The sequence below is a fragment of the Tursiops truncatus genome, chromosome 16 (genome assembly GCF_011762595.2).
Source record: "Tursiops truncatus isolate mTurTru1 chromosome 16, mTurTru1.mat.Y, whole genome shotgun sequence".
Taxonomy (NCBI): Eukaryota; Metazoa; Chordata; class Mammalia; order Artiodactyla; family Delphinidae; genus Tursiops; species Tursiops truncatus.
In genome coordinates, this window is record NC_047049.1 from 62,627,339 (window position 1) to 62,654,293 (window position 26,955).

General features: G+C 40.3%; 2 protein-coding genes across 3 annotated transcripts in view; one reads left to right on the forward strand and one right to left on the reverse strand.

Annotated features, from left to right (window-relative positions):
- The window catches only part of KIFBP (kinesin family binding protein), a 41,229-nt gene that overhangs the window by 12,550 nt on the left and 1,724 nt on the right, over window positions 1-26,955 (reverse strand). Inside the window, exons 2-5 of one of the 2 annotated variants that reach the window (XM_019936165.3) lie at window positions 21,380-21,478; window positions 5,095-5,174; window positions 4,602-4,785; window positions 1,967-2,063 (exon numbers count right to left, since the gene is read on the reverse strand). In XM_019936165.3, the coding sequence (XP_019791724.1) occupies window positions 1,967-2,063; window positions 4,602-4,785; window positions 5,095-5,174; window positions 21,380-21,478 (460 nt within the window). The remainder of the gene's footprint in view (window positions 1-1,966; window positions 2,064-4,601; window positions 4,786-5,094; window positions 5,175-21,379; window positions 21,479-26,955) is intronic. The other variant, XM_019936166.3, reaches the window with a different exon arrangement.
- On the forward strand, window positions 16,228-16,864 carry LOC117308461 (thymosin beta-4-like). Its single transcript, XM_033841677.2, has one exon. The coding sequence runs from the start codon at window positions 16,313-16,315 to the stop codon at window positions 16,445-16,447; it is 135 nt and encodes a 44-aa protein (XP_033697568.1). The 5' UTR covers window positions 16,228-16,312; the 3' UTR covers window positions 16,448-16,864.

Below are 26,955 nucleotides of genomic sequence, written 5' to 3' on the forward strand. Positions count from 1 at the left end.
GAATCACTTTGCTGTACGCCTGAAACTAACATAACATTGTTAATCAACTATATTCCAATATAAAATAAAATTTTAAGGGACGTCCTGGCAGTCCAGTGGTTAAGACTCCGTACTTCCAACACAAGAGGCATGGGTTTGATCCCTGATTGGGGAACGAAGATCCCACTTGCTGTGCAGTGTGGCCAAAAAAATTAAAAAAAAACAAAGTTCCAAAAAGCAAAATTTGAATTTGCCATGTGCTGCCCATTATTTACATAGCATTTACACTGTATTTGGTATTATAAGTATACTCTAGAGATGATTTAATGCATACAAGAGGATGTGCATTGGTTATATGCAAATACTATGACATTTTATATAAGGGACTGTAGCATCCATAGATATTTGGTATCCATGGTGGCCCTGGAACCAATCTCCCATGGATACCAAGGGATGACTGTACCAGAAGTAGAACTGCTAGATCATACATAGCTCTATTTTTAATTTCTTGAGGAACCTCCAAACAGTTTTTCATAGTGGCTACATCAATTTACAATCCTACCACAGTGCACATGGGTCCCCTTTTCTCCACATCTTGACCAACACTTGTTATTTCTTGTCTTTTTGATAATAGTCAATCTAATAGGCGTGAGGTGATAGCTCATTGTGGTTTTGATGTGCTCAAATATACATGTTAACTGTGATTTATAAAACCAAATGAAACACTATAAACTGGATACTTGGACATATCACATATTGTACTCCAACCAAAAATGTATAACGTGAATATTAGTGTAAAGAAACAGCGAACACCAATTGGAAAAATCTATGAAATAACTGGCCTATATATTTTCAAAAATATCTGTGATGAAAGGCTGAGGAACTGTTCCAGATTAAAGATGACTAAAGAGATGTGACAACTACTGTGGAGAATAGTATGGAGGTTCCTTAAAAAACTAAATACAGAAACTACCATATGATCCTGCAATCCCACTCCTGGGCATATATCCAGAGAAAACCATAATTCGAAATGATGCATGCACCTCAGTGTTCATTGCAGCACTACTTACAGTAGCCAGGACATGGAAGCAACCTAAACGTCCATCAACAGAAAAACGGATAAAAAAGATGTGGTACATGTATACAACGGAGTATTACTCAGACATAAAAGAACGAAATAATGCCATTTGCAGCAACATGGGTGGACCTAGAGATCGTTGTACTGAGCAAAGTAAGTCAAAGAGAAATATCATGATGTTGCTTAGACGTGGAATGTGGAATCTAAGAAAATGGTACAAATGAACTTACTTACAAAACAGAAATAGCATTACAGATGTAGAAAATTTACAAATTTACAGTTACTGGGGGGTAAGGAGGGGGTGGGATGAATTAGGAGATTAGGATTGACATAGACACACTACTACATATAAAACAGATTAACTAATAAGGACCTACTGTATAGCACAGGGAACTCAATACTCTAATGCCCTATATGGGAAAAAAATCTAAGAGAGTGGATATATGTATAACTGACTGACTTTGCTCTACAGCAGAAACTAACATAACATTGTATATCAACTATATTCCAATAAAAATTTTAAAAAGAGATGTGACAACTAAATACAACCTTGAACTGGATACTCTGGTACTAGAGAAATTGCTATAAAGGACATTACAGGGACAGCTACTAAATATGAATTATAGATAAAAGAATTGTATAACAATTATATTTCCTGTTCTATAATATAAGAAAATACTCTTATTTTTAGGAAAAACACTGAAGTATTAGGGGGTAAAGGAACCTAATGTATGCAATCTTCTCTCAAATGGTTCAGAAAGAAAAAATGTGACTACAAATGAGGCAAATACTAAAAACTGGTAAATTTAGAAGGGCGTATGGTAGTTCTTTGTTCTGTTCTTGAATTTTCTAAAGTTTAACATGATTTTAAAATAAAAATTTTAAAAAGCTATGTAATTAAACACGCACACCTAAACTTACTGTCTTCTGTGGTTCGGATCTTTCCAGTTTGACCAAAAATGACATTAGCAGCTGATAAACAGTGCCTGGCCTCCATAAAGCATTGCTGTTGAGGAAATAAACAAGAATAAAGTCTTAACAAAATCAGGTAGAAACCACTACTAAGGAGACCCTGTATAGTAACTAAACAAGAAGGTATATAAGATATATTTTAGTATTATCTGGTTGAAAAAACTACCTTAAAGATTAAAATAACAATACCCCCAAACTCTTAATCCAAACTGGCTGAAAAACAACTGCTGATTGACTACTGAAGGAGAGCTAACTTTTAATCAGCATACAAGAATGGCTATCATCCTAGACTCAAAGTACCTCACAGTCCTTTTAGGTGCAGGCTAAGTAGCCAAAGTTCCACACATGATCAATTTTTAGACCATTTACATTCTGTCAGAGGACTTGAAGATTTAATCTTTCTTAGGTTTAGAGATCCCTTTTACATCCTACCATTCAAAGGCAAACAGGATAAATTTTGATAGAGATTCCTGTCTTCTAAAATCTTTGGAATTTACAATACGAGGCTTCCCACCAAGTTCTGAAGTCAGCAGATTTCCACAGATGAACTCTATGGAACTGCTTTACCAACACAGTTAAAGACCTCATAATCCAAACTGGGGCACGGTAAACTTCTCAAACACTTTGAGAACATCTCCTTGTTACTTTAACGCTTTACATTTGTCATGTAAGTCACAGGACTACTCAGCAGAATTACCACGTCCAACTTTTAGTTGGAAGCCACCCTCATTAAGTATGTCTACTTCATATTAGTAACACTGATTTTTGCTAAGAGGATTTTTAATGGTTGACTACGACTTTAAAATCTCAGCATTAAATGTATCTCCCCATTATTGCAAATTCAGAAGCCATCTTGAGAACAGCTGGGCACCATGTGTAGTATTAGCCCAGCAGTATTTATAGATCAAAATGTTGGTGTTAAACCTCAAACCAAAAGAAAGTTACAGCTTACGTAAAGAAGTTTTAATTGTTGCTCTATAATCCCTTACTCATCATTATCACTTCAGCTTTGTCCAGATTGGCTATCTGAAAGCAACCACTGTTAGAAAACAGTGAGTGCCCTGTGCCCTCTAGGTGGCTGGTAAATGTGGGACTTCACCTGCAAGGCAGGGACTCACTAAGTAGCAAAACCTCATGGAACCAGATGAAGATGATAGTGATATAAATGACAATTGCATTTTTTAAAAACATGGATCAAATCTCTTTTTGCAGTATAACTTATCTAGTTATAACACAACTTATAAAACATTTTGGTAAAAAAATAAAAGCACAGAGTGGGGAGGTACTCATGAAATTTACTGCCTGCTCAGCATAAGCAGTGCTTAACAACTTAAAATTTTTAATTACACTTTAATATCTAGATATCTTAGTACTGTTAGAATCCATGGAGTTTTAAATGTTAATTAAAATTACAGTGAATATGTAATTTTAAAGTTGCTAAACAAAACAAAGGGCCTCTGGAAGCTATTTTTAAAAAAAAACCATAAAAAGGTGCCACAAGCAGAAGCACCAGGTAACACTTTGATGATGATCACAATGAAATGGATTCATGAGATTTAGATTTAACTGAATGCTCTGATATAGATGCAGTAGCGTTACTTACACGCTTGATCTTAGACCAAAGTCCTAGAAGCGATGCTGCAGTCACCACAGCCCTTTCTCTCCTGCTAATAGCTTTTCTGAATGAAATTCCATGGGACAATACTTTAAACATAGGGCGCATTTATAGAACCAGCACTAGCAAAAAAACTTAGAAAGGATAAAGGCCCAGTAAGGATACAGCAGCAGGTAAACAGAGATCTAAGAAGAAACTCTGATAAGCAAAGAATTACTAAAAGTTCAGAGAGGCTTGTGAATTAGAAATACAAATAAAAGTAATTTCTATCACTGAGATACCTAATTGAGAATTAATAGAAAATCTGGCTGGGAAAGGTGGCTTTAAAGTGTTTTAGCATTAAAAATTCTCTTAAGGACTAAAAAATTTAAAAGGTCAATTAAGAATATACCAACATGATTCTGAATTCTGAAAGCAACTAAGAAGCTCAAATTTGTCCCTGTGTAATACTCCAGAAAAAGTATAACGACCTGGAACTCAGAAATTAAGCAGAGATATTCCCAACATAGAAAAAGTACTATGAAGGAGTTAATTCTAAAGAATAACTGAAATGCATCACATGCTTTTATCAAAGCCCACATTTAACAGTCAACTTCCTCAGACAAATTCTCATAGTCACTGCATAAAGATAGTTAAGCCTACAAGATAAAATCTGCAATTTAAAATAACATCTCACTAAAATAGAGATAGCCTGTCTGTATCAAAAAAGAACTGGTCTTAGTCAACGTAGGACATGATAAAATTATGATAAAATTATTTTAAGATTCAAAAGGATTACTGCAACAAAAAGCTACAGACTTTAGTACACTGACAAACTGGGCTGCATTTTTCTATCCAGTTTACATCATAAAATACAAGCTACCTGTTTTTAAAAGATGACGTTTTCAAGGTACTTTTGGTTCTATTTTTATACACACTATTGGTAACTCTGTTAGATGACTACTTTGAGAAGCTTACCTTATTGATGTAAAATTGTGACAAGGTAGCAGCATTAATAGCCCACTCCATAGGATGGTAGGCATTGTGCTCAAGCTGGCGTTTTAGGGTACTATGGCAATAATGGGCAGCCTTCTCAAACATTTCCATGTGCTGGTAGACTTGAGCCAGGTAATACAGGTTATGAGTATAAACCTTCTCAAATCTATGAAGGAAAAAACATTTGTGTAACGATTTACAATTTGTAAGGAACTTTCAAATATACTGATCCTCCCACCAACCCCTTCAGTTGGGTATGACTTGTATCTATTTGACAGATAAGGAAACTGAGCCCCAGATTTGAACAGGGTAACTTATCTAGGAAGTGGCAAATGAAGGTTTTAATCCATGCCAGAATCCACATTCTATAACCTTTGAGTGCCTTGAAAAAGAAAGCACTGTGCTTTTTTTGAGCAATCATCTCAAATACTCTATGTGGAAATACCTGTGAGGGCTGATTTCTAGACCTACTCACCTTTTTGATCTTTCTTGTTCAGCAAGTTTCTCTTCTTCAGGAAGAAAATGCTCCGTAGGATCAAGAGGAGGACTCCCAATCTGTAATTAAAGCAAAACAAAACTCTAAAATTTTACTGTAAACATCAAGCGCCCTCCTCTGGAGGAAAAGGAGAAATAAAATTTTAAAAAATTTTAAATTTTTACTTCAGTTTTTACTAGTTCACTTTCATATTATCCAAGAAGTAATTTTCTTAACCATAAAATCAGAGTCAAACAAATAAAAGGAGACTTCCCTACAAGCTCACACCTGACAAAATTTTAACTGCTGTTGCAGGTGAACTTCAAATACACACACACACAAAAGTCTACCATTTTGCTTTTAGAGATGTATAATTCTTTAAGTATTTTAAGTCTTAATTTTGTCTGGTAAAGAAAAGCTCTTTTGAAAACCTACATAAGCATGACAAAAACCAAAAATGTATACATCCTGAGAGCAATACTGTTCTAAACTGACCACTTTAGTACACTGACAAACTGGGCTGCATTTTTCTATCCAGTTTATGTCATAAAATACAAGCTACCTGTTCTTAAAAGATGACACTTTCAGGATGACATCTGAAAAATCAAAGTTTTTTTGTTTTTTTTTTTTTTTGCTGTACGCGGGCCTCTCACTGTTGTGGCCTCTCCCGTTGCGGAGCACAGGCTCCGGACGCGCAGGCTCAGCGGCCATGGCTCACGGGCCTAGCTGCTCCGCGGCATGTGGGATCTTCCCAGACCAGGGCACAAACCCGTGTCCCCTGCATCGGCAGGCGGACTCTCAACCACTCAGCCACCAGGGAAGCCCAATCAAAGTTTTTAATATTCTAATATTCTCAAGGGCACAAAACATGATATACAGATTATACCCTTTCAATACAGGGGCGATTCCATTGTTTATTGCCTTAGGCAAGTCACCCCATCTCTTGTGCTTATGTTTCCTCATCTATAAAATAAGGATGGGACTTCCCTGGTGGCGCAGTGGTTAAGAATCTGCCTGCCGGGACTTCCCCGGTGGTCCAGCAGTAAAGAATCCGCCTTCCAATGCAGGGGACACGGGTTCGATCCCTGATCGCATAACTAAGATCTCACATGCTGCGGGGCAACTAAGCCTGTGTGCGGCAACTAGAGAGAAGCCTGCGTGCCACTACTAAAACCCTACGCAGCCAAAAAAAAAAAGAATCTGCCTGTCTGCCAATGCAGGGGACTCGGGTTCGATCCCTGACCCGGGAAGATCCCACATGCCGCGGAGCAACTAAGCCCGTGAGCCACAACTACAGAGTCTGTGCTCTAGAGCCCGCGAGCCACAACTACCTGAAACCCACGCGCCTAGAGCCCATGCTCCACAACAGGAGAAGCTACCACAATGAGAAGCCCACACACCCGAACTAAGAGTAGCCCCTGCTCGCCGCAAGTTGTGTATATCACATATAATCCCATCTGAGGTCTTCCAAAAAAGCAGAACTACTTAACCACTGCCTCAACCACTGCCTCATTCTACTTCTGTGAGGACAGGATCCTCAACTTTAAACTGAATTCACTAAACTCCAAATAGCAGCCATGGTTTCCATTAAAAAAAAAAAAATGTGACCTTACATTCTGGACGCAAACACTAAAAGCATCACAACTTGGGGGACTTCCCTGGTGGTCCAGTGAGTAAGACTCAGAGCTCCCAAGGCAGGGGACCCGGATTTGATCTCTGGTCGGTGAACTAGATCCCACGTGCATGGTGCAACTAAGAGTCCACATGCTGCAACTAAGAAGTCCGCATGCTGCAGTGAAGATCCCACCTGCCGCAACTAAGGCCCAGCGCAGACAAAAAAAAAAAAAAGGACACCACAACTTGGGTCCCTAGAATTCACAAAAAGTAAAAATGACTAAGCCAGGAAGCAAGGCACAAGGCAAACACAATAGATAAACTGTTCTTCAAAGATCTCCTTAAGAAGTTTGAGGGCTGTTTTGTATGCTTAGCCCTATCTTGATGAGGGAAATTAATCAATGTATTTTTTATGTACATACTTCACTGTTATGACCATCACACTTCATCCTGTAACACTAACAGTCAAAATAGTCTCCTCTCTTAACTAAAATATAGGTATAATTAAGTACAAAGAGTTTTGCTATGTGTTTTATGTTTCCATAATAATACCAGGTTTATTTGGCTGCATTGGGTCTTTATTGCTGCACGCAGGCTTTTTCTAGTTGTGGTGAGCGGGCGCTACTCTTCGTTGCAGTGTGCAAGCTTCTCATTGCGGTGCATGGGCTCTAGGCGCACAGGCTAGAGTAGTTGTGGCACGCGGGCTCAGCACTTGTGGCTCGCGGGCTCTAGAGCACAGGCTCAGTGGTTGTGGCACACAGGCTTCGTTGCTCCGCAGCATGTGGGATCTTCCCGGGCCAGGGATCAAACCCGTGTCCCCTGCATTGGCAGGCAGGTTCTTAAGCACTGCACCACCAGGGAAGTCCCTTTATACCAGTTTTTAATGAAATATTATAGGTGTTCGGTCTCTTCACATTTTAACTAACAATTTCATGAGTAAGAGTGTGAGCCTAAAGTCACGAAAGGCAACTAACATCTCAGTCTGGCTTTGTGGTGTTCTGCTCCTCTTAGCACTTTAGGAGGAAAGTTAAAACGCCAAGGTAGAAGATCCATGACTTTTAAAATTCTGCAATTTGGGGATATACTTCTCAGAAAAAAAGTATTAAGGGCTATAAACACATATTCTAAATGTACATTCTAATCCAATCAAAAAATGGGCAGGAGACCTAAATAGACATTTCTCCAAAGAAGAAATACAAATGGCCAACAGGTACATGAAAAGATGCTCAACATCGCTAATTATTAGAGAAATGTAAATCAAAACTACAATGAGGTATCACCTCACACTGGTTAGAATGGCCATCATCAAAAAAATCTACAAACAACAAATGCTGGAGAGGGTATGGAGAAAAGGGAACCCTCCTACACTGTTGGTGGGAATGCAAATTGGTACAGCCACTATGGAGAACAGTATGGAGATTCCTTAAAAAACTAAAAATAGAGCTACCATATGATCCAGCAATCCCATTCCTGGGCATATATCTGGAGAAAACCATAATTCAAAAGGATACATGCACCCCAGTGTTCACTGCAGCACTATTTACAATAGCCAAGACATGGAAGCAACCTAAATGTCCATCAACAGATTAATGGATAAAGAAGAGGTGGTACATATATACAATGGAATACTACTCAGCCATAGAAAGAGAATGAAATAATGTCACTAGAGCAAGATGGATGCAACTAGAGATTACCATACTAAGTGAAGTAAGTCAGAAAGAGAAAGACAAATACCATATGATATCACTTACATGTGGAATCTAAAACATGGCACAAATTAACCTACCTACAAAACAGAAACAGACTCAGACATAGAGAACAGACTTGTGGTTGCCAAGGGGGGTGGGGAGGGAGAGGGATGGACTGGGAGTTTGGGATTGGTAGATGCAAACTATTGCATTTAGAATGGATAAACAAGAAGGTCCTAATGTATAGCACAGGGAAATACATTCAATATCCTGTGATAAACCATAATGGAAAAGAATATTAAAAGAATATTAAAAGAATGTATATATGTGTATAACTGAGTCACTTTGCTGTACAGCAGATTGGCACAACTGTAAATTAACTATACTTCAATAAGAGGAAGGGAGGGAGGGAGGAAGAAAGAAAGGAAGGAAGGAAGGAAGGGAGGAAGGGAGGAAGGGAGGGAGGGAGGGAAAAGAAAAGAAAGAAAAAAGGAAAGGAAAGAAAAAAGAAAAATAAAATAGATAACCAACAAGGACCTACTGTATAGCACAGGGAACTCTGCTCAACATTCTGTAATAACCTAAATGGGAAAAGAATTTGAAAAAGAATAGATACTTGTATAACTGAATCACTTTGCTGTACACCTGAAACTAACACAACATTGTAAATCAATGATACTCCAGTATAAAATAAAAATTAGGGACTTCCCTAGTGGTCCAGTGGTTAAGACTCTGCGCTTCCAATGCAGGGGGCCCGGGTTCAGTCCCTGGTCAGGGAACTAGATCCTGCATGCTGCAACTAAAGATCCCACACATGCCATAACTAAGACCCGGCACAGCCAAATAAATAAATAAATGTTAAAAAATATATATTTTTTTAATAAATAAAAATTAAAAAAAAAACTAGGGACTTCCCTGGTGGCGCAGTGGTTAAGAATCCGCCTGCCAAGGCAGGGGACACAGGTTCGATCCCTGGTCTGGGAAGATCCCACATGCCACGGAGCAACTAAGCCTGTGCACCACAACTACTGAGCCTGCGCTCTAGAGCCTACGAGCTAAGCCCACGCCCCACAACTACTGAAGCCCGCACGCCTAGAGCCCATGCTTCACAACGAGAAGCCACCGCAATGAGAAGCCCGGGCACCACAACGAAGAATAGCCCCTGCTCACCGCAACTAAAGAAAGCCCGTACGCATCAACTAGAGAAAGACCCAACGCAACCAAAAAAAAAAAAAAACCTAAAAGTACATTTTAAAATTTCTTGTGGGTGTAATTAACATGTTGATTTGCTCCAATCTTTCTCCTCCAGGGGAAGCTTGTCATGCGTCAGGACCATATTTTATTCATATTTGATTCCCCTGCATTATGCATAGTACCTGGCACAAAGTAAAAACAATAAATGTCTAGTGAATTAAACCGACAAAGCAAATAGGAACGCTTAGTCTATGCACTCTGCTTACAGCACATTTCTTTTATCTGCCATCATTATTTTGGTACAGATATGGAGTCCTCGCTACACTACACAGTTCTTAAAGGAGCACTTCATACTTGTGTTTTAGACTAAGTCCAACTACTAAGGGAGGCAGTAGGATATAGTGGTTAAAAGTGTGTGGTGTGGAGTCAGACCACGTTAACAATAGGTTGTAACCCCAGCTTTGCCACTTACTGGTGTGTGGACTTGGGCAAGTCATGTAATCTCTTGTGCATGTGTTCCCTCATCTATAAAATAATAAAAATATCTACCTCTTGGGCTTCCCTGGTGGCGCAGTGGTTGAGAGTCTGCCTGCTGATGCAGGGGACACGGGTTCGTGCCCCGGTCTGGGAGGAACCCACATGCCACGGAGCGGCTGGGCCTGTGAGCCATGGCCATTGAGCCTGTGCGTCCGGAGCCTGTGCTCCGCAACAGGAGAGGCCACAACAGTGAGAGGCCCGCATACAGAAAAAAAAAAAAAAAAATCTACCTCTTATGTTGTCGTGAGAATTAAATGAGTTAAAATTTGTAAATCACCTGTAACAGTGTCCACAAGTGCTACTATAAATGTTTGTTAAATAAATAAAGTATCAATAAGTGGGAATACATCAAACATTTAAAAAAAAACTTCTGCACAGCAAAGGAAACCATCAACAAAATGAAAAGGCAACCTATCAAACGGAAGAAAATATGTGCAAATCATATATGCAATAAGGGGTTAATATCCAAAATATATAAAGAACTCATTCAACTCAATAGCCAAAAAAAAAAAGAAATCTGATTAGAACATGGGCAAAAGATCTGAATTTTTCCAAAGGAGACATACAGATGGCCAACACACACATGAAAGCGCGCTCAACATCACTAATCATCAGGGAAATGCAAATCAAAACCACAATGAAATATTATCTCATACCTGTTAGAATGGCTATTATTAAAAACACAAGAAATAACAAGTGTTGACAAGGATGTGGAGAAAAGAGAACCCTGCTGCACTGTTGGTTGGAATGCAAATTGGTGCCACCACTATAGAAAACAACTGGAGGTTCCTCAAAAAATTAAAAATAGGGCTTCCCTAGTGGCGCAGTGGTTGGGAGTCCACCTGCCGATGCAGGGGACACGGGTTCGTGCCCCGGTCCGGGAAGATCCCACATGCCGCGGAGCGGCTAGGCCTGTGAGCCATGGCCGCTGAGCCTGTGCGTCCGGAGCCTGTGCTCCGCAGCGGGAGAGGCCACAGCAGTGAGAGGCCCGCGTACCGCAAAAAGAAAATTAAAAATAGAACTACCATGTGATCCAGCAATTCCACTTCTGTTTATTTATCCAAGGGAAACAAAAACACTAACTTGAAAAGTTATCTGCACCCCATGTTCACTGCAACATTTACAATAGCCAAACATGGAAACAACTTAGTGTCTGTCAGTGGATGAATGGATAAAGAAAATGTGTATACACACACACACAATGGAGCATCATTCAGCCATTAAAAAAAAGAAGAAGAGGGCTTCCCTGGTGGCACAGTGGTTGAGAGTCCGCCTGCTGACGCAGGGGACACGGGTTCGTGCCCCGGTCCGGGAAGATCCCACATGCCGCGGAGTGGCTGGGCCCGTGAGCCATGGCCGCTGAGCCTGTGCGTCTGGAGCGGCTGGGCCCGTGAGCCATGGCCTCTGAGCCTGCGCGTCCGGAGCCTGTACTCCGCAACAGGAGAGGCCACAACAGTGAGAGGCCCGCATACCGCCCCCCAAAAAAAAAGAACGAGGAAGAAGGTGGCCTTCTCCCCCTCCCCAATTTTGATTATAAAACTGTAGCCCACTACGTTCTCAGGGTACAGCACTCCCTTGCTCACCTGCTTGTAAGCCTCACAAGTGTCCTATTCTAATAAATCACTTCTATCACTTTGCCTCTCGATGGATTCTTTCTGCCCTGAGACATAAAAAAGTGGAGGTTCTTGGAGGCTCCCCCTACCCCAGACGCATTTCTGCGGTTTCAGCTTGGGGACATTGAGGGAGGGAGCCCTGCTGAACGCAGGCAGGGATGGCTGGCCTGTGGAGGTTGGTGAGTCATCCAGCCGCGTTGAGGAAACAATCAAGCAATCACACGTGCAACATCTCTACTGAGGGCCTGAAGGCCGCAGGGAAAAGTGGAAAGACCTATGGACTGAAGGCTAGGAGGCTTTGGGGGGCATCGCTTGCCCTCTCAGAGCCCATTTTCTCCCAAGAAGCAGGGCTTGGAAGTGCTGAGAGCACCAGATGCCCAGCCTGGGCAGGTCCCTCCAGGACCAGGAACACAGCACCAAGGGGACAACCCATAGTCCTCGCACATCTGAAACTATCACAGCTTTAGGCAGGAGTGTCCAGGCCCAAATGAGGGTTTGTGCGGGCAGGTGAGACGAGAGCTGAGCCCTGAAGGAAGGGACGGGCGTGTCAGAGTGCTACAATGGCAGAAAGGAGAGCAAGGCATCATCGGTGGGGGGAGGGCTGGAAAGGAGGGGCGGCTCAGACTCAACACCAAGGGCCTGGAGAGGAAAGTGAGAAGAGTAACCCTAGCTGAAGAAACTACTGAAAGAAGCACGGATGGAGACATGAGTCTGGAAAAATAGGCTGAGGCCGGCCAGGCGGCCCACGCAAGCCCTCAATTCCCGGTGAGGACTGTGGGCTTGGCCCGCGGGCGTGTGGAACCACCGGCTGTGCTTTCACAGGGCAGCGTTGGGAGGCAACGGGTAGAACGCACGGTGTTTAATTTTCTCAGCTTAACTGTAACAAATCACCACACTGTTGGTGGCTGCTGTAACGAACTGCCCAAAACTTGGTGGCTTAAAATGACCCAAATGTGTCCCCTTATAGTTCTATAGGCTAGAAGTCTGACATGGGTCTCACCGGGCTGAAACTAAGGTGTTGGCAGGGCTGCCTTTCTTTCTGGAAACTCCAGAGGAGAATCTGCTCCCTTACCTTTTCCGGCTTCTGCATTCCTCGGCTTGGGGCCCTTTAGTCCATCTTCAAAGCCAGCAAAGGCAAACCGCACCTTCTCACACCACATCACCCTGAACTTTCCTTCTGCCTCTGGCTTCCATTTTTAAAGACGCTTGTGATTACATGGGTCCCACCTGGATAATCCAGGCCACTCCCTCTTTTAAGATCACCTGATTAGCAGCATTAATTCCATCTGCAACCTTAATTGCCCTTGGCCATGTAAGGTAACAGGTTCCAAGGATTAGGATGATTAGGACAGAGACATCTTGGGGAGGCCATTATTCTGCCTGCCATACTGGGCTAGTTAGTTGGAACTCCTTGCAAGCAAACAACAACAACAACAATAACAAAAGCAAAAACAAAAATGGAGAAGGAGAGGGAGAGGGAGGAGAAGGAGAAGAAAAGAAATATATTGGCTTAAATAACTGAGGCCTGTGTCTTTCTTCACTGCTTGGATCTACTTTCCTCTCTTGGTTTTCAGGCACCTCCTTCTATGAACAGGACCCCGCATCACCAGGCTTACATCCTGCCAGCTTAGCAGCATGGCAGTCCCCTCTCCCAGTACTTTAGCACAACCCAGGATGATGAGCATTGACTCTGATTCACCCAACTTCCTTCCAAGACTGTCCCTGGGCCAACTACTCTGGCCTAGGAGAGAACTTTCACTGGCCAGGCATGAATTTCATATGCACCGTTGGAGCTGAAACAGGGGAAGCCCCACCAAACCACATGGACAGAGACTTGGGGGTCGGTGGTTCCTTAAAGGAAAACTGGTAGACTGCTACCCAGAAAGCGCAGTAGTGGTCATAATTGCCCAATATGAGTTGCACTTCATGCCACGAAACTGTACTGAAAAATGATTTATAAGGTACTTAGCCATAAAAAAGAACAAAATAGGGCTTCCCTGGTGGCGCAGTGGTTGAGAGTCCACCTGCCGATGCAGGGGACACGGGTTTGTGCCCCGGTCCGGGAAGATCCCACATGCCGCGGAATGGCTGAGCCTGTGAGCCATGGCCACTGAGCCTGTGTGTCCAGAGCGGCTGGGCCCGTGAGCCATGGCCGCTGAGCCTGTGCGTCCAGAGCCTGTGCTCCACAACGGGAGAGGCCACATCAGTGAGAGACCCGCGTACCACAAAAAAAAAAGAAGGAAATCTTGCCACTTGCAACATGGATAGAACTTGAGGATGTTATGCAAAGTGAAGTAAGTCAGACAAGGAAAGACAAATACTACCAGTGATCTCACGTGTGGAATCTTCAACCAACCAACCTCACAGATACATAGAACAGATTAGGTTTGTGGTTTCTAGAAGCAAAAGGTTGGGGGGTGGTCAGAAAGGGCAAATGAAGGCAGTCAAAAGATTCAAACTTCCAGTTATAAAATAAATAAGGCCTGGGGATATAATGTATAGCATGGTGACTACAGTTAATAATTCTGTATGATCCAGCAATCCACTCCTGGGCACATATCCAGAGAAAATCAAAACTGGAAAAGATACATGCACCCCAGTGTTCACTGCAGCACTATTTTCAATAGCCAGGAAATGGAACCAACCTAAATGTCCATCGACAGATGAATGGATAAAGATGTGGTACATATATACAATGGAATATTAGCCATAAAAAGGAGCGAAATAATGCCACTTGCATCAACATCGATGGACCTAGAGATTGTCATAGTGAGTGAAGTAAGTCAGACAGAGAAAGACAAATATTATATGATATTGTTTATATGTGGAATCTAAGAAAAGGGTACAAGGACTTCTCTGGTGGTCCAGTGGTTAAGACTCTACTGTTTCCACTGAAGTGGGAATGGGTTCAATCCCTGGTCAAGGAACTAAGATCCTGCACACAATGGGTCCAGTGGTTAAGACTCTACCATTTCCACTGCAGTGGGTATGGGTTCAATCCCTGGTCAAGGAGCTAAGATCCTGCACGCCGTGGGGCACGGCCAAAAAAAAAAAAAAAAAGGTACAAATGTACTTATCTACAAAACAGAAATAGAGTTGCAGGTGTAGAAAACAAACTTATGGTTACCAGGGGGTAAGTGGGGGGAAGGGATAAATTGGAAGATTGGGATTGACATATACACACTACTATATATAAAATAGATAACGAATAAGGACCTACTGTACAGCACAGGGAACTCTACTCAATACTCTGCAATGGCCCTTATGGGAAAACAATCTAAAAAAGAGTGGATATATGCATATGTATAACTGATTCACTTTGCTGTACACCTGAAACTAATACAGCACTGTAAATCAACTTTACTCCAATAAAATTTTTTTTTTAATTCTGTATTGTATATCTGAAAGTTGCTAAGAGAGTGGCTTTTAAAAGTTCTCACAAGAAAAAATTGTAAAATGTGTGGTGATGAGTATTAACAAGACTTACTGTGGTGATCATTTCATAATATATACATATTTTGAATCATTATGTTGTACACCTTAAACTAATATGTCATATGCCAATTATAACTCAATTTTAAAAGATTTAACATAAAAGAGCAAAAAATTAGCAAGAAAACACAAATGAGTAAATAAATGTAAAAAACCATGAACACTTTCAAAAGAGAAAATACAAACAGAAAATAATATTTTAAAATTAATCTCTTTAATCAAAGAAATTTGAGTTAAAATGAGACCATTCTGCCTATATTAGCAAAGACTTTTTTTTAAAGCTATATAAGGAAAAGTTGTGAAGGAGATGAGAATTCTCATACACTAGTGGAGTAAGGATACATTAGTAGTCTTTTTGGAAAGCAATTTTATAATGTGTGCCAAATGCTTTTAAAATGGTCATCTTCCAAATACTGTATGGTATCACTTGTACGTGGAATCTTAAAAAAAAAAAATGGTGAACTAGAAACAGAGTAGAACGGTGGTTGCCAGGGGCTGAGGTGATGGGGGAAATGGGGAAATGTTTGGCAAAGGGTACAAACTTCCAGTTATAAGATTAATAAGTTCTGGGGATCTAATTGTACACCATGTTAACTACAGTTAATACTTCTGTATTGTAGGGACTTCACTGGTGGTCCAGTGGTAAAGAATCTGCCTTCCAATGCAGGGGACACGGGTCTGATCCCTGGTCAGAGAACTAAGATCCCACATACCGCAGAACAACTAAGCCCACACGCCACAACTACTGAGCCCGTGCACCTCAACTAGAGAGCCTGCATGCCACAACTACAGAGCCCACGCGCCCTGGAGCCCGCACGCCACAACTAGAGAAGAGAAAACCCACAAGCCACAACTAGAGAGAAGCCCGTGCACTGCAATGAAAAATCCCGCATGCCTCAACAAAGATCCCGTGTGCCGCAACTAAGATCCGATGCAGCCAAAAATAAATAAATAAATAAAAAATCTTAAAAAAAAAAATACTGTACTGTATACTCAAAAGTTGCTAAGATAGACTCGGCGGCGACCACTGCGCAGGTCGGACCTCGTTCGCTCGTAACTCGCTCCGCTTCCTCTGCAGCCATGTCTGACAAACCCGATATGGCTGAGATTGAGAAATTCGATAAGTCGAAACTGAAGAAAACAGAAACGAAAGAGAAAAATCCACTGCCTTCACAAGAAACGACTGAACAGGAGAAGCAAGCAGGCGAGTCGTAATGAGGCGTGCGCCGCCAATATGCACTGTACATTCCACGAGCATTGCCTTCTTATTTTACTTCTTTTAGCTGTTTAACTTTGTAAGATGCAAAGAGGTTGGATCAAGTTTAAATGACTGTGCTGCCCTTTTTCACATCAAAGAATGGAGAACTACTGACAACGAAGGCCGCGCCTGCTTCCCATCCGCCTGTCTGGCTGGCAGGGAAGGAAAAGAACTTGCATGTTGGTGAAGGAGGCTGGGTGGGACGACAGTGAAATCTAGAGTAAAGAGCAAGCTGGTCCAGGGTGTCCTGCGGGCTGTAAAATGCAGTTTAATCAGTGCCATTTTTTTTTGTTGTTGTTCAAATGATTTTAATTATTGGAATGCACAATTTTTTTAATATGCAAATAAAAAGTTTTAAAACCTGAAAAAAAAAAGTTGCTAAGATAGTAAATCTTAAATATTCTCATCACAAAAACAAAAGGTAATTATGTGAGGTGATGGAGGTGTTAACTAACCCTGTTATGGTAATCATTTGCAATGTATCTGTGAATCAAATCATCACACTGTACATCTTAAACGTACACAGTAGTATATACATCAAGTATATCTCAAATCTGAAAATAAATGAATGAATCAATGTTGAAAATCCCTCTGGCTTATAAGATTGTGTCTCTTTACCACCCCCCCCACCCAAAACCTACTAATAAATAACTCTTCACAACTACATTTTCTTTTTTATTATTCTATATTTGAGCAATTTTATGGAGAAAAAGAATCCCTTTAATACACTAAATATTTAACTATAATATTACCTTGGAAGGTAGCATGGTAGAGTAGAAAGAACCAAAGTTTGGGGTCAGATGAACCATATTAAATTCTGATTGTGTCACATAGTATATGCTAACCTCATTGAATCACAAACTCCTTACCTATAAATGAGAATAACAGTACCTCTTTCATAGTATTGTTGTGAGAATAAAATGTAGCCTGCTTAAGCACTCAATAAATACTAGTTTTTATTAGTTACATCGTCTAAAACTAAAATGTTAGTTTTATGAAACTAAAATGTTAGTTTTATATCATCTAGTTCATCTTTGCAGGGCCTTACCAGGAAAAATGTTAATATAGTTGTAATCAAGGTGTACATATTATACACCTTTTCCATGTATTGATGATCTAAATATTTATCATTTTAATGGTTATATCACATTCCCTTGCTAAGAGTATCATAATTTATTTAACCATTCTGCAATTATTAGATAGTGTATTTTTAGTGACTCTGCATTAACTACTTTATTATCTGATCCCCGTAACACTTCTGTATTGTTGAGACAGGAGGGGTATCCCCATCTTACAAATGAGGAATAGGTGGCACAGAAAATTTGAATTCTCCCAAGTCAGTTCGTTACAACCAAAGTCAAACTAGAAATCCCAGGTTTCCTATCTTCAAATTCAGTGATTCTCCACACTGTTTAGATCTCTCCTTTATCTAGAACTACATTTTGTATCTATAGATTTTTAAAAATGACATTCTAACTTCTGCCACCATTAGGTCAATAATTTATGAAATATTAAAAATATTTTTATTCAGAATTATTAATTATTGACTGTTACCAAACAAGCAGAAAACCATATAAGCAATTAAACTTCTCCAACTGAACACTACCTTACATATTTTAAAACTGAAACCCTCCATTAAATTCATTCAAGCATTCACACGGTAGTAACACTGTTCTTTTTTTGGTTGATCTGGATGAACAAGGCAGAATATCATTCGTTATCAAGAAATAGATACTGTTCTAGATGCTGCAGTGAATATAATAGTAAAAATATCCTTGTTGTCCTGGAGCTTATCTTTCCAGTACTGAAGATGGGTGATAAATAAATCATTAAAATGAATATGTTAGTGATAAGTGCAAAGCAAAAACAGCAGGAAAGGGGGATAGGATAGGAAGTGCTGCGGAGGGGTGGTCTACAGTGTCAGATGAGTGGCCAACGAGTCCTCACTAGATGGGAGATGTCTGAGTCAAAATCTAAAAGAAATGGGGCTTCCCTGGTGGCGCAGTGGTTAAGAATCCGCCTGCCAATGCAGGGGACATGGGTTCGAGCCCTGGTCCAGAAAGATCCCACATGCCGCGGAGCAACTAAGCCCGTGCGCCTGCGCTCTAGAGCCTGCGATCACATCTACTGAAGCCCGTGTGCACCTCAACGAAGAGTAGCCCCCGCTCTCCACAACTAGAGAAAGCCCACACGCGCAGCAATGAAGACCCAACGCAGCCAAAAATAAACAAATAAATTTATTTAAAAAAAAAATCTGAAAGAAATGAGGGAGTGACCCAGGTAGATATCTAGTGGAAGAGTGGCATTAGCAGAGGAAACAGAGAAGGGCAAAGGCCCTGAGTTGGGAGCTTGTCTGCTGTGTTTTAGAACAAGATGGCCAGTATAGCTAGAACAGAACAAGACAGGGGAGAATAGTAGATGAAATCAGAGAACTAATAGTAGCCAGATCAGAAAATGAACTTGCCGAACTTGCCGGTCTTCAAGGGTCTTTGGAGTCTGAGTAAGATGGGAAAACCACTGAAAATTTTGAGGAAAGGAGTGATGTGGTCTAATATACCTTTGAACTGAAGGGGGTATGACAGCAGGAAGACCAACTAGGAGACTACAACAAGAGATGATGGTGACAGCAGTGGTCTGATTCTAGACAGAATTTAAAAGTGAAACCAACAGAATTTGCTGACGTATTAGATAGTGTGAGGAGAAGAGGCATCTCCAAGGTTTTAGGCCTCAACAACCGAAGAAAGAAGCTGGTGTTTATAGCAAGCAAGGTAGGGAGAGGAAGGCTATCAGAAACTCAGTGTTAGTAGTTTTAGAGATACCTACCCCATAAAAAGTACAAGTGCCAAATCTGCAGTTGGACAGACAAGTCTGCAATTAGAGAGGTACAGACTGCAGATATAATTTGGGAGTCATCAGCACAGAGATGATATTTAGAACAAGGGAATGAATGCAGATGGAAAGAGAAGACATCGAAACACTGAACTCTGGGTACCCCACTGTTCAAAGGTTGGGGATATAAGGAGGATGCAACAAGGACTGAAAAGAAGGAAAAACAGACAAGCAGCAGCTAAACTTAAAAAGTATGTCAAGGAAGAGAGACTAATCAACTGAGCCGGAGGCTAGATTGATCAACTATGCCAAATGCTACCGATAGGTCAAATAAGATGAGGACTAAGAATTTACCACTAAATTTGGCAAAGTATAAATCACTGGTGAACTTGATAAGACATTGATTCTTAACCGTGGGCTTGAAAAACCTCAAAATATCTGGTTATTTAAAGACGTGCTTGGGACTTCCCTGGTGGCGCAGTGGTTAAGAATCCGCCTACCAATGCCAGAGACACAGGTTCTAGCCCTGGTCTGGGAAGATCCCACATGCCGTGGAGCAACTAAGCCCGTGTGCCACAACTACTGAGCCTGTGCTCTAGAGCCTGTGAGCCACAACTACTGAAGCCTGTGTGCCACAACCACTGAAGCCTGCATGCTTAGAGCCCATGCTCCGCAACAAGAGAAGCCACTGCAATGAGAAGCCTGCGCGCTGCAACGAAGAGTAGACCCCGCTCATCACAACTAGAGAAAGCCCACATGCAGCAACGAAGACCCAAAGCGCCAAAAATAAATATTAAAAAAAAGAAAGAAGTGCTACACATAGCCTCAAAACAAAATTAACTAAATCCATTTTAATTTTAGAAGACTGCCAAGTTTTTTTTTAATAGACTTCATTTTTTAGAGCAGTGTTAGGTTCACAGCAGAGCTGAGTGGAAGGTACAGAGATTTCCTATCTACCTCCTTGCCCCCAAACATGTATAGCCTCCTCCAGGTTGCCAAGTGGTAGGTAAAATTTACTAAGGAAATGAACGGTAACACAGTGGTGTTACAAAGTTCACCTTTGTAGGACCGTGACTCTCTAAAGTAAAAGTTTTCAATCTAGGCTCTCCAGAGCCCTAGAAGTTCTACAGCATCTCTTTTGTACTACCACAATGGGGAGGGAAGAAGGTATCTGTAGTGGATTGGGCTCAGGGTTCTTCTGACCTGTTTAACCAGAGTACCTCAATCAGTTTTTACATACTGTATTTCAGAAGGGTTTTACAGTTAAAAAAAAAAAGTTATTGAAAATCACTGCCCTGAAGCAGTGGTTCTCAAAGTGCAGTACTCAAACTAGCAGCAGCACCTGGCACCTTGTTAAAAATGCAAATTCTCAAGTCCCAACCCAGACCTACTGAATCAGAGTCTGGGGATGAGCATTGTGTGTTAACAAGGCCTCCAGGTGATTCTGATGCATGCTGAAATTTGAGAACCAGTGCCTCCAATATCTCATATATTTTGCTTAGGTAGTTGTTTGCCTTCCTTTAAGCACTGCTATCCTCAGTGGAAATCAAAACAGAAATTTTAGATTATAGATGAAAACATGCACATATCAGTATTTTAGGATATTAGAATAATATTTCTTACACAATTATATTTGGATTAAGGCTGCCATTAGACCTTATCCAAGGGTTATTTTTAAGAACTCTGAAGTTTTTAATATAAAATAATTTCAGCTATTAGATGACCACCTAGACAGCTCTATAGAGAGGTCCCAAAGTATACTGAAAAGTCATATTCCAATATTATGAGTGAGGAATTCTTAATGTCAATTCTTGACTAGTTTCAATCAAAGATTAAAATTTAGGGACTTCCCTGGTGGTCCAGCGGTTAAGACTACAGGCTCCCAATGCAGGGGGCCCAGGTTGGATCCCTGGTCAGGGAACTAGATCCCGCCGCACGCCGCAACCAGAAGTTCCCGCACACTGCAATGAAGATCCCACGTGCCACAACTAAGACCCAGTGCAGCCAAACAAATATTTTTTTTAAAAAAAAGATTAAAATTTATTTGACATGCAACATACCTCTTTCATATACTGATTATATAGAGCTTCTGATGATTCTAGATAAGCTTGTGCAGTTTCAATTTCTTCTCTTTCAGACCACAAGATACCCAGGTTATTCTGGAAAATAAAAACAAATAATGACAATATAAATCTTCCAATGAAGTAGTTTTCATAGTTTCAAAGTCAATACTTACCTATCAGATAGTATCAATACCACAGTCTGATTAACCATGAATTAATTATTCATAATACTACTGTCCTTATGTCGTGGGAGGCAGCCACTAAGATGGATTCCCTGGTGATTCCTGCCTCCTGGTGCTCATGCCCAGTATAATCTCTTCCCCTTAAGTCTGGGCTGGATTTAGTGACTTGCTTCTAACAAATAGAATATGGCAAAAGTGATAGAAGGTCTCTTCCAACATCAGGTTACAAAACACTGTGGTTCCATTTTGGGTGCTCCCTCTTGCTTGTACTCTCTGAGGGAAGCCAAATGCCATATTCTGAGCCACCCTATGGATAGACTCACATGGTCTGGGAGGTCAACAGCCAGCAAGGAATCGAGGCCCCTCAGACCAACAACCTGTAAGAAACTGAATCCTGCCAGCAACCACATGAGTGAGCTTGTAAGCAGGTTCTCCCCAAGCTGAGCCTTCAAGTGCAGTCCCAAGCAGGCCAACAATCTGATGAGAGACCTTGAGCCAGAAGCAACTAGCTAAGCCATGCCTGGATTCCTGTTATAATAAAAGTTTGTTGTTTCAATCTGCTACATTTAGGGGTACAATGTTACATTTTAAAAACTAAGCCAGTTTTTCCCCTGCCACAGGACTCTTTTTATCAGACTCTGTATAGGGAAAATCAGGCCTGTTTACATGGTCAGAATTCAAGACTAGCTCCCCTTTAGACGGGTTACTCTGCCACCCAACGCTTGTGACAGGCTTTCAGGCACAGGGATACCTCTGAGGCTGGGCTTCCAACATCTTTTGCTTACCTCCCTAGGGAAGGGAACAGAATAAGGAAAACAAAGTTTTTAAAGCAAATTCTTAACCTGGGCCCAAGGACCCACAAGTTACCCATGAAGAGAATTCAGAGTCTATGAATGTAGATGGAGAACTATTACAAACTTATTTTCACTATGTCCTATGAAACAGTATTACAGTACCTGGGATTTCTGTGGCCTATAGAAGTGAAAAAAATCTTCATATTATAGCTTGCAGATATCTCAAAATACCATTTATATTCATTAGTACTTTAAAATTATGGAAGTTATTAGACACAGATGTTATTTAATGTGTTAATAAGGAAGCTCATGTATCACTATATCATACATTTGTTTTAAAAAATATTTTAGTAACTTCTATGTTATTGGTTTCTTTTATAACCCCTACATTTTATTTTATACATTTAAAATCATTATTCTGTTTCATGAAATACAGGCTTCAGTAGATTGCAAAAGGGGTACATGACACAAAAAAACATGTTTAGAAACCCTACAGTTTAAAGGTGACATGATCACTGCCCTGAAACACAGACCTCTGGTCTCATGGCTTCACGTAATATACCTATTCTATAATTTTTTTTAAGTGACTTGATCAGTTCTCAGTGTCTAGGACTGCAGGTAGGTCATAGTGATAAATTACTGAGATTGGGCAGTTCTCTCCTCTATATTACTTATGCAATCCTTTGCGGTACCCTGGGGAAGCTTAAAGGGCTCTGGCCCACTACTAATTTACCGATTATTCTGCCCACCTAGCCTCAGAGAATATAATCTCCCTTAATATTCATTTCTTGAATTTAGAAATGAATCCACAAGTCACCTTTTCTCACTCCCTAGGTCAGCTTATTTTTCCTCTGACAACAGTCCTTGAGATACTCCATTTGGCCATGACACCAGCACAACCCCAGCAGACTGTACCTAGCCTAGACAGATTAGCGACACATCCACTACCAGGAACTGGTTAGCCACATTTACTCTATTTTGACGGGATGGTGATGCATTTAGGCTGCTAGATCCAGGGTAGGCTGTGCCACAGAAAGCAACAACTCTGGTGTGTGATAAATCTTAAATCAAGTAGAGACCCTAGAGTGTGTCTACAAATGACTAAAGGCTTTTTTTAACCATAACCTATTGAGGTCCTGAAGTTAAGGACCATGCAAGGGATCTAGAACTGATTTGATTTTTCAAAATTAATAGTGTTAATGTTTTTTTCAGTGTTTACTCCACATAGGTGACTGCTTTTGACATTCTACATGAATTATTTTTACAATATAAATCCCATAATACATCAGAAAGTACTGTATCATTCACAAAGCAACATCATGTTCTTGCCCTTGGGATAACAGAATAGGTAATGAAAAAAATAAATATAAAACAAAAACTGCTAAAAAAGTACTACTGGTGAATTCTACCAAAAATGTAAGGAAAAAATAATACCAACTCTACACAAATTCATCAAGAAAAGCAAAGAGGAAAGAACACTTCCCATCTCATACTAAACCAAAGACACAACAAGAAAACTACAGACTGATATCCTTCATGAGCAAAGAGACAAAAAATATTAACAAAATTTTAGCAAATCCAGTCCAACAATATATAAAAGAGTAATATTTTACTCGTTTGGCTTGGCAAAAACTCCAAGTGGAGTTTATCACAGGAAAGAAAGGTTGGTTTAACATTGGAAAATCAATCAATGTAATTCACCATATTAATAGACTAAAAAAGGAAGAAAAAAAATCATCTCAGATGCAGCAATGAAATAATGATGCGGATTGAAAGAAGTCAGACCAGAAGAAGAGTATACACCATATGATTCCATTATGAAATTCTAGAAAATGTGGTGGAGGAGGGCAAGGAGAAGGGAGACAGAATAAAGGAGTGAGAGAGGAATTACAAAGGGACACAAGGAAACTTTTAGTGGTGATGGATATGTTCATTACCTTGATTGCAGTAACTGTTTCATGAGAATATAAAGATGTCAAAGTTCATCAAATTGTATACTTTAGATATGTGCAGTCTACTGTACATCAACTGTACCTCAATAAAGCTATAAACACACAAAAACCGCCCTCCTTATATATATGTATCCTGGCAGTGGGGAGAATAATCTACTAATTTGTCAAGTTAAATTTCACTCAGGAAATGCAAGTGTATATTGCTGATAGCACAAATTAGAAGGAAAACCAGATAAAAACCATTCCTAAGGCCCCCTTCTTCTGGGGAAGGTAGATGGGGACAGTCTCCCTTGATAATCTAATGTGGGTCCAGGTCCTGTATATCTGTAGTTTCCCAGGAAGGAGACACCAGATTGAGACAAAAGAGTCAGAATATCACAAATTCCCATGGACTGATACTTTCAAACTTTTTCCTACACATACATACACACACACAGGTAGTCTTTTGCCAAAATAGAATCACTCTATGTAATTCCAAACATGCCTTTTAGTCTTCCCTCTCCTCTTAGTATTGATAGTTTTGGTTAACAAGTATAAATCATTATTTCTAATGGCTGCATATTGTTCTTCTGTATGGATGTACCAGTATTTATTTAACTATAGATCTCACTAATGTTTAATTTATTCTTTTTTGAAACTAACAATGCTGTGACAAACATCCATGTTAACCTACCTTTGCATACCTGTCTCAATATTATTTTAGAATATTGATGTGGAATTTTTAAGTCTTTTTTTTTTTAACTACTTATTTTATTTATTTATTTTTGGCTGCATTGGGTCTTCATTGCTGCGCGTGGGCTTTCTCTAGTTGCGGCAAGCGGGGTCTACTCTTTGTTGCGGTGCGTGGGCCTCTCATTGTGGTGGCTTCTCTCGTTGCGGAGCACGGGCTCTAGGAGCGCGGGCTTCAGTAGTTGCGGCTCGTGGGCTCAGTAGTTGTGGCTCACGGGCTCTAGAGCGCAGGCTCAGTAGTTGTGGCGCACAGGCTTAGCTGCTCTGTGGCATGTGGGGTCTTCAAGGACCAGGGCTCAAACCCGTATCCCCTGCATTGACAGGCGGATTCTTAATCACTGCGACACCAGGGAAGCCCTAAGTCAAAGTCTTGACTCAAGAGTTTTGATACCTACTGATCTCCAGAAAGTTCTATGAATTTATATTTCCACTAGCGATAATGCTAATGGGCAGTATCCATCTCCTCATTGTTTCTCCAACAATAAACGTAACCAATATCTTTAATAATTTCTGCCAATGTGATACAATTTTTCTATCTCATTCTTTCAGTTTGCTTTATTAGTAGTGAGGTCAAATCTCTCATCATATATAGCAAATATTAAACGTAATAAAATGCTATAGAGTGGTAATGCCATTGGAATAAACAGATCAACTGAACAGTAGAGTTCAGAAACAGACTAGCATAAGCCCAATCTAATTAAAATACTACTGTTGTACCTCCCAGGCTAGTTCCAGTGCATTACTTTTCTTTTCATATTTTTATATTCACTTTTCTTTATTCTTTCAGATAAACATATTCATTTTGTCCAGTTCTAAGAAAAAAGAAAGCCTATTGTGATTTCAGCAGGAATTGCATCAGACCTATAAATGAACATCAGGAAAATGATATGTTTAATCTTGCCACCTAGGAACATGGTATATCATTCCTTTTAAGATTATCAGTTCTATTACCCCAATACTCTCTTTGTAAATGCAATTTCTAAAAATAATATTTTAACAAGTTCTTGCTTATATATAGAATATTACTGATATTATATATTTACCTTATATCCTCCTGTTTTATCAGACTGATAGTTCTAAGACTTTTACAGTTGATGACTTTAGGTTTTTTAGGTATATAAGGATCACATATAAAAATGATGATTTTGGGGGCTTCCCTGGTGGCACAGTGGTTGAGAGTCCACCTGCCGATGCAGGGGACACGGGTTCGTGCCCCGGTCCGGGAAGATCCCACATGCCACAGAGCGGCTGGGCCTGTGAGCCATGGCCGCTGAGCCTGCACATCTGGAGCCTGTGCTCCGCAACGGGAGAGGCCGCAACAGTGAGAGGCCCGCGTACCACAAAAAAAAAAAAAAAAAAAAAGATGATTTTTATTTTTAAAGACTGATATTCTTATTTGCTTTCTATACTATTGCAACTGCCAGAACATCTAATCAAGGTTTTGTTCCTGGTTTTAGTAAAAATATCTCTAATAATTCACCCTTCAGAAAAGGCTTACTGTTCAAAATACTGTAATTCATTGAGCGTACGATGTCACAAGTTTTAAGACACAATTATTTTATGTATCAACAAGAAAACACTGCCAAGAAAATTATGACACAAAATCAATCAGCTGTAAGATGGATCCTGATTTCAGAGATATTAATATATTTAAGAACATGCATATTAAAATCAATAAAATACAGCAAATACTGGAGATCCTATATTACATTAAGGAAGGTTTCTAATTCAATTTTTGAGATATTGAAGTACTTTTTTTTAAATGTTCATTAAGATTTTAGGCAGCCAAATGGTTGAAGAAAATTTCAAATAACTGAGATTTTGTTTGAATTCAATATCTTATGGATTTCATTAGATCATTCATCCACTCAACAAATATTTAGAATGGGCCTATTATGTGCCAGGGACTGAGATTA

Coding starts and splice junctions, on each gene's coding strand:
- LOC117308461 (XM_033841677.2), top strand. CDS start 16,313: ATGTCTGACAAACCCGATATGGCTGAGATTGAGAAATTCGATAAGTCG.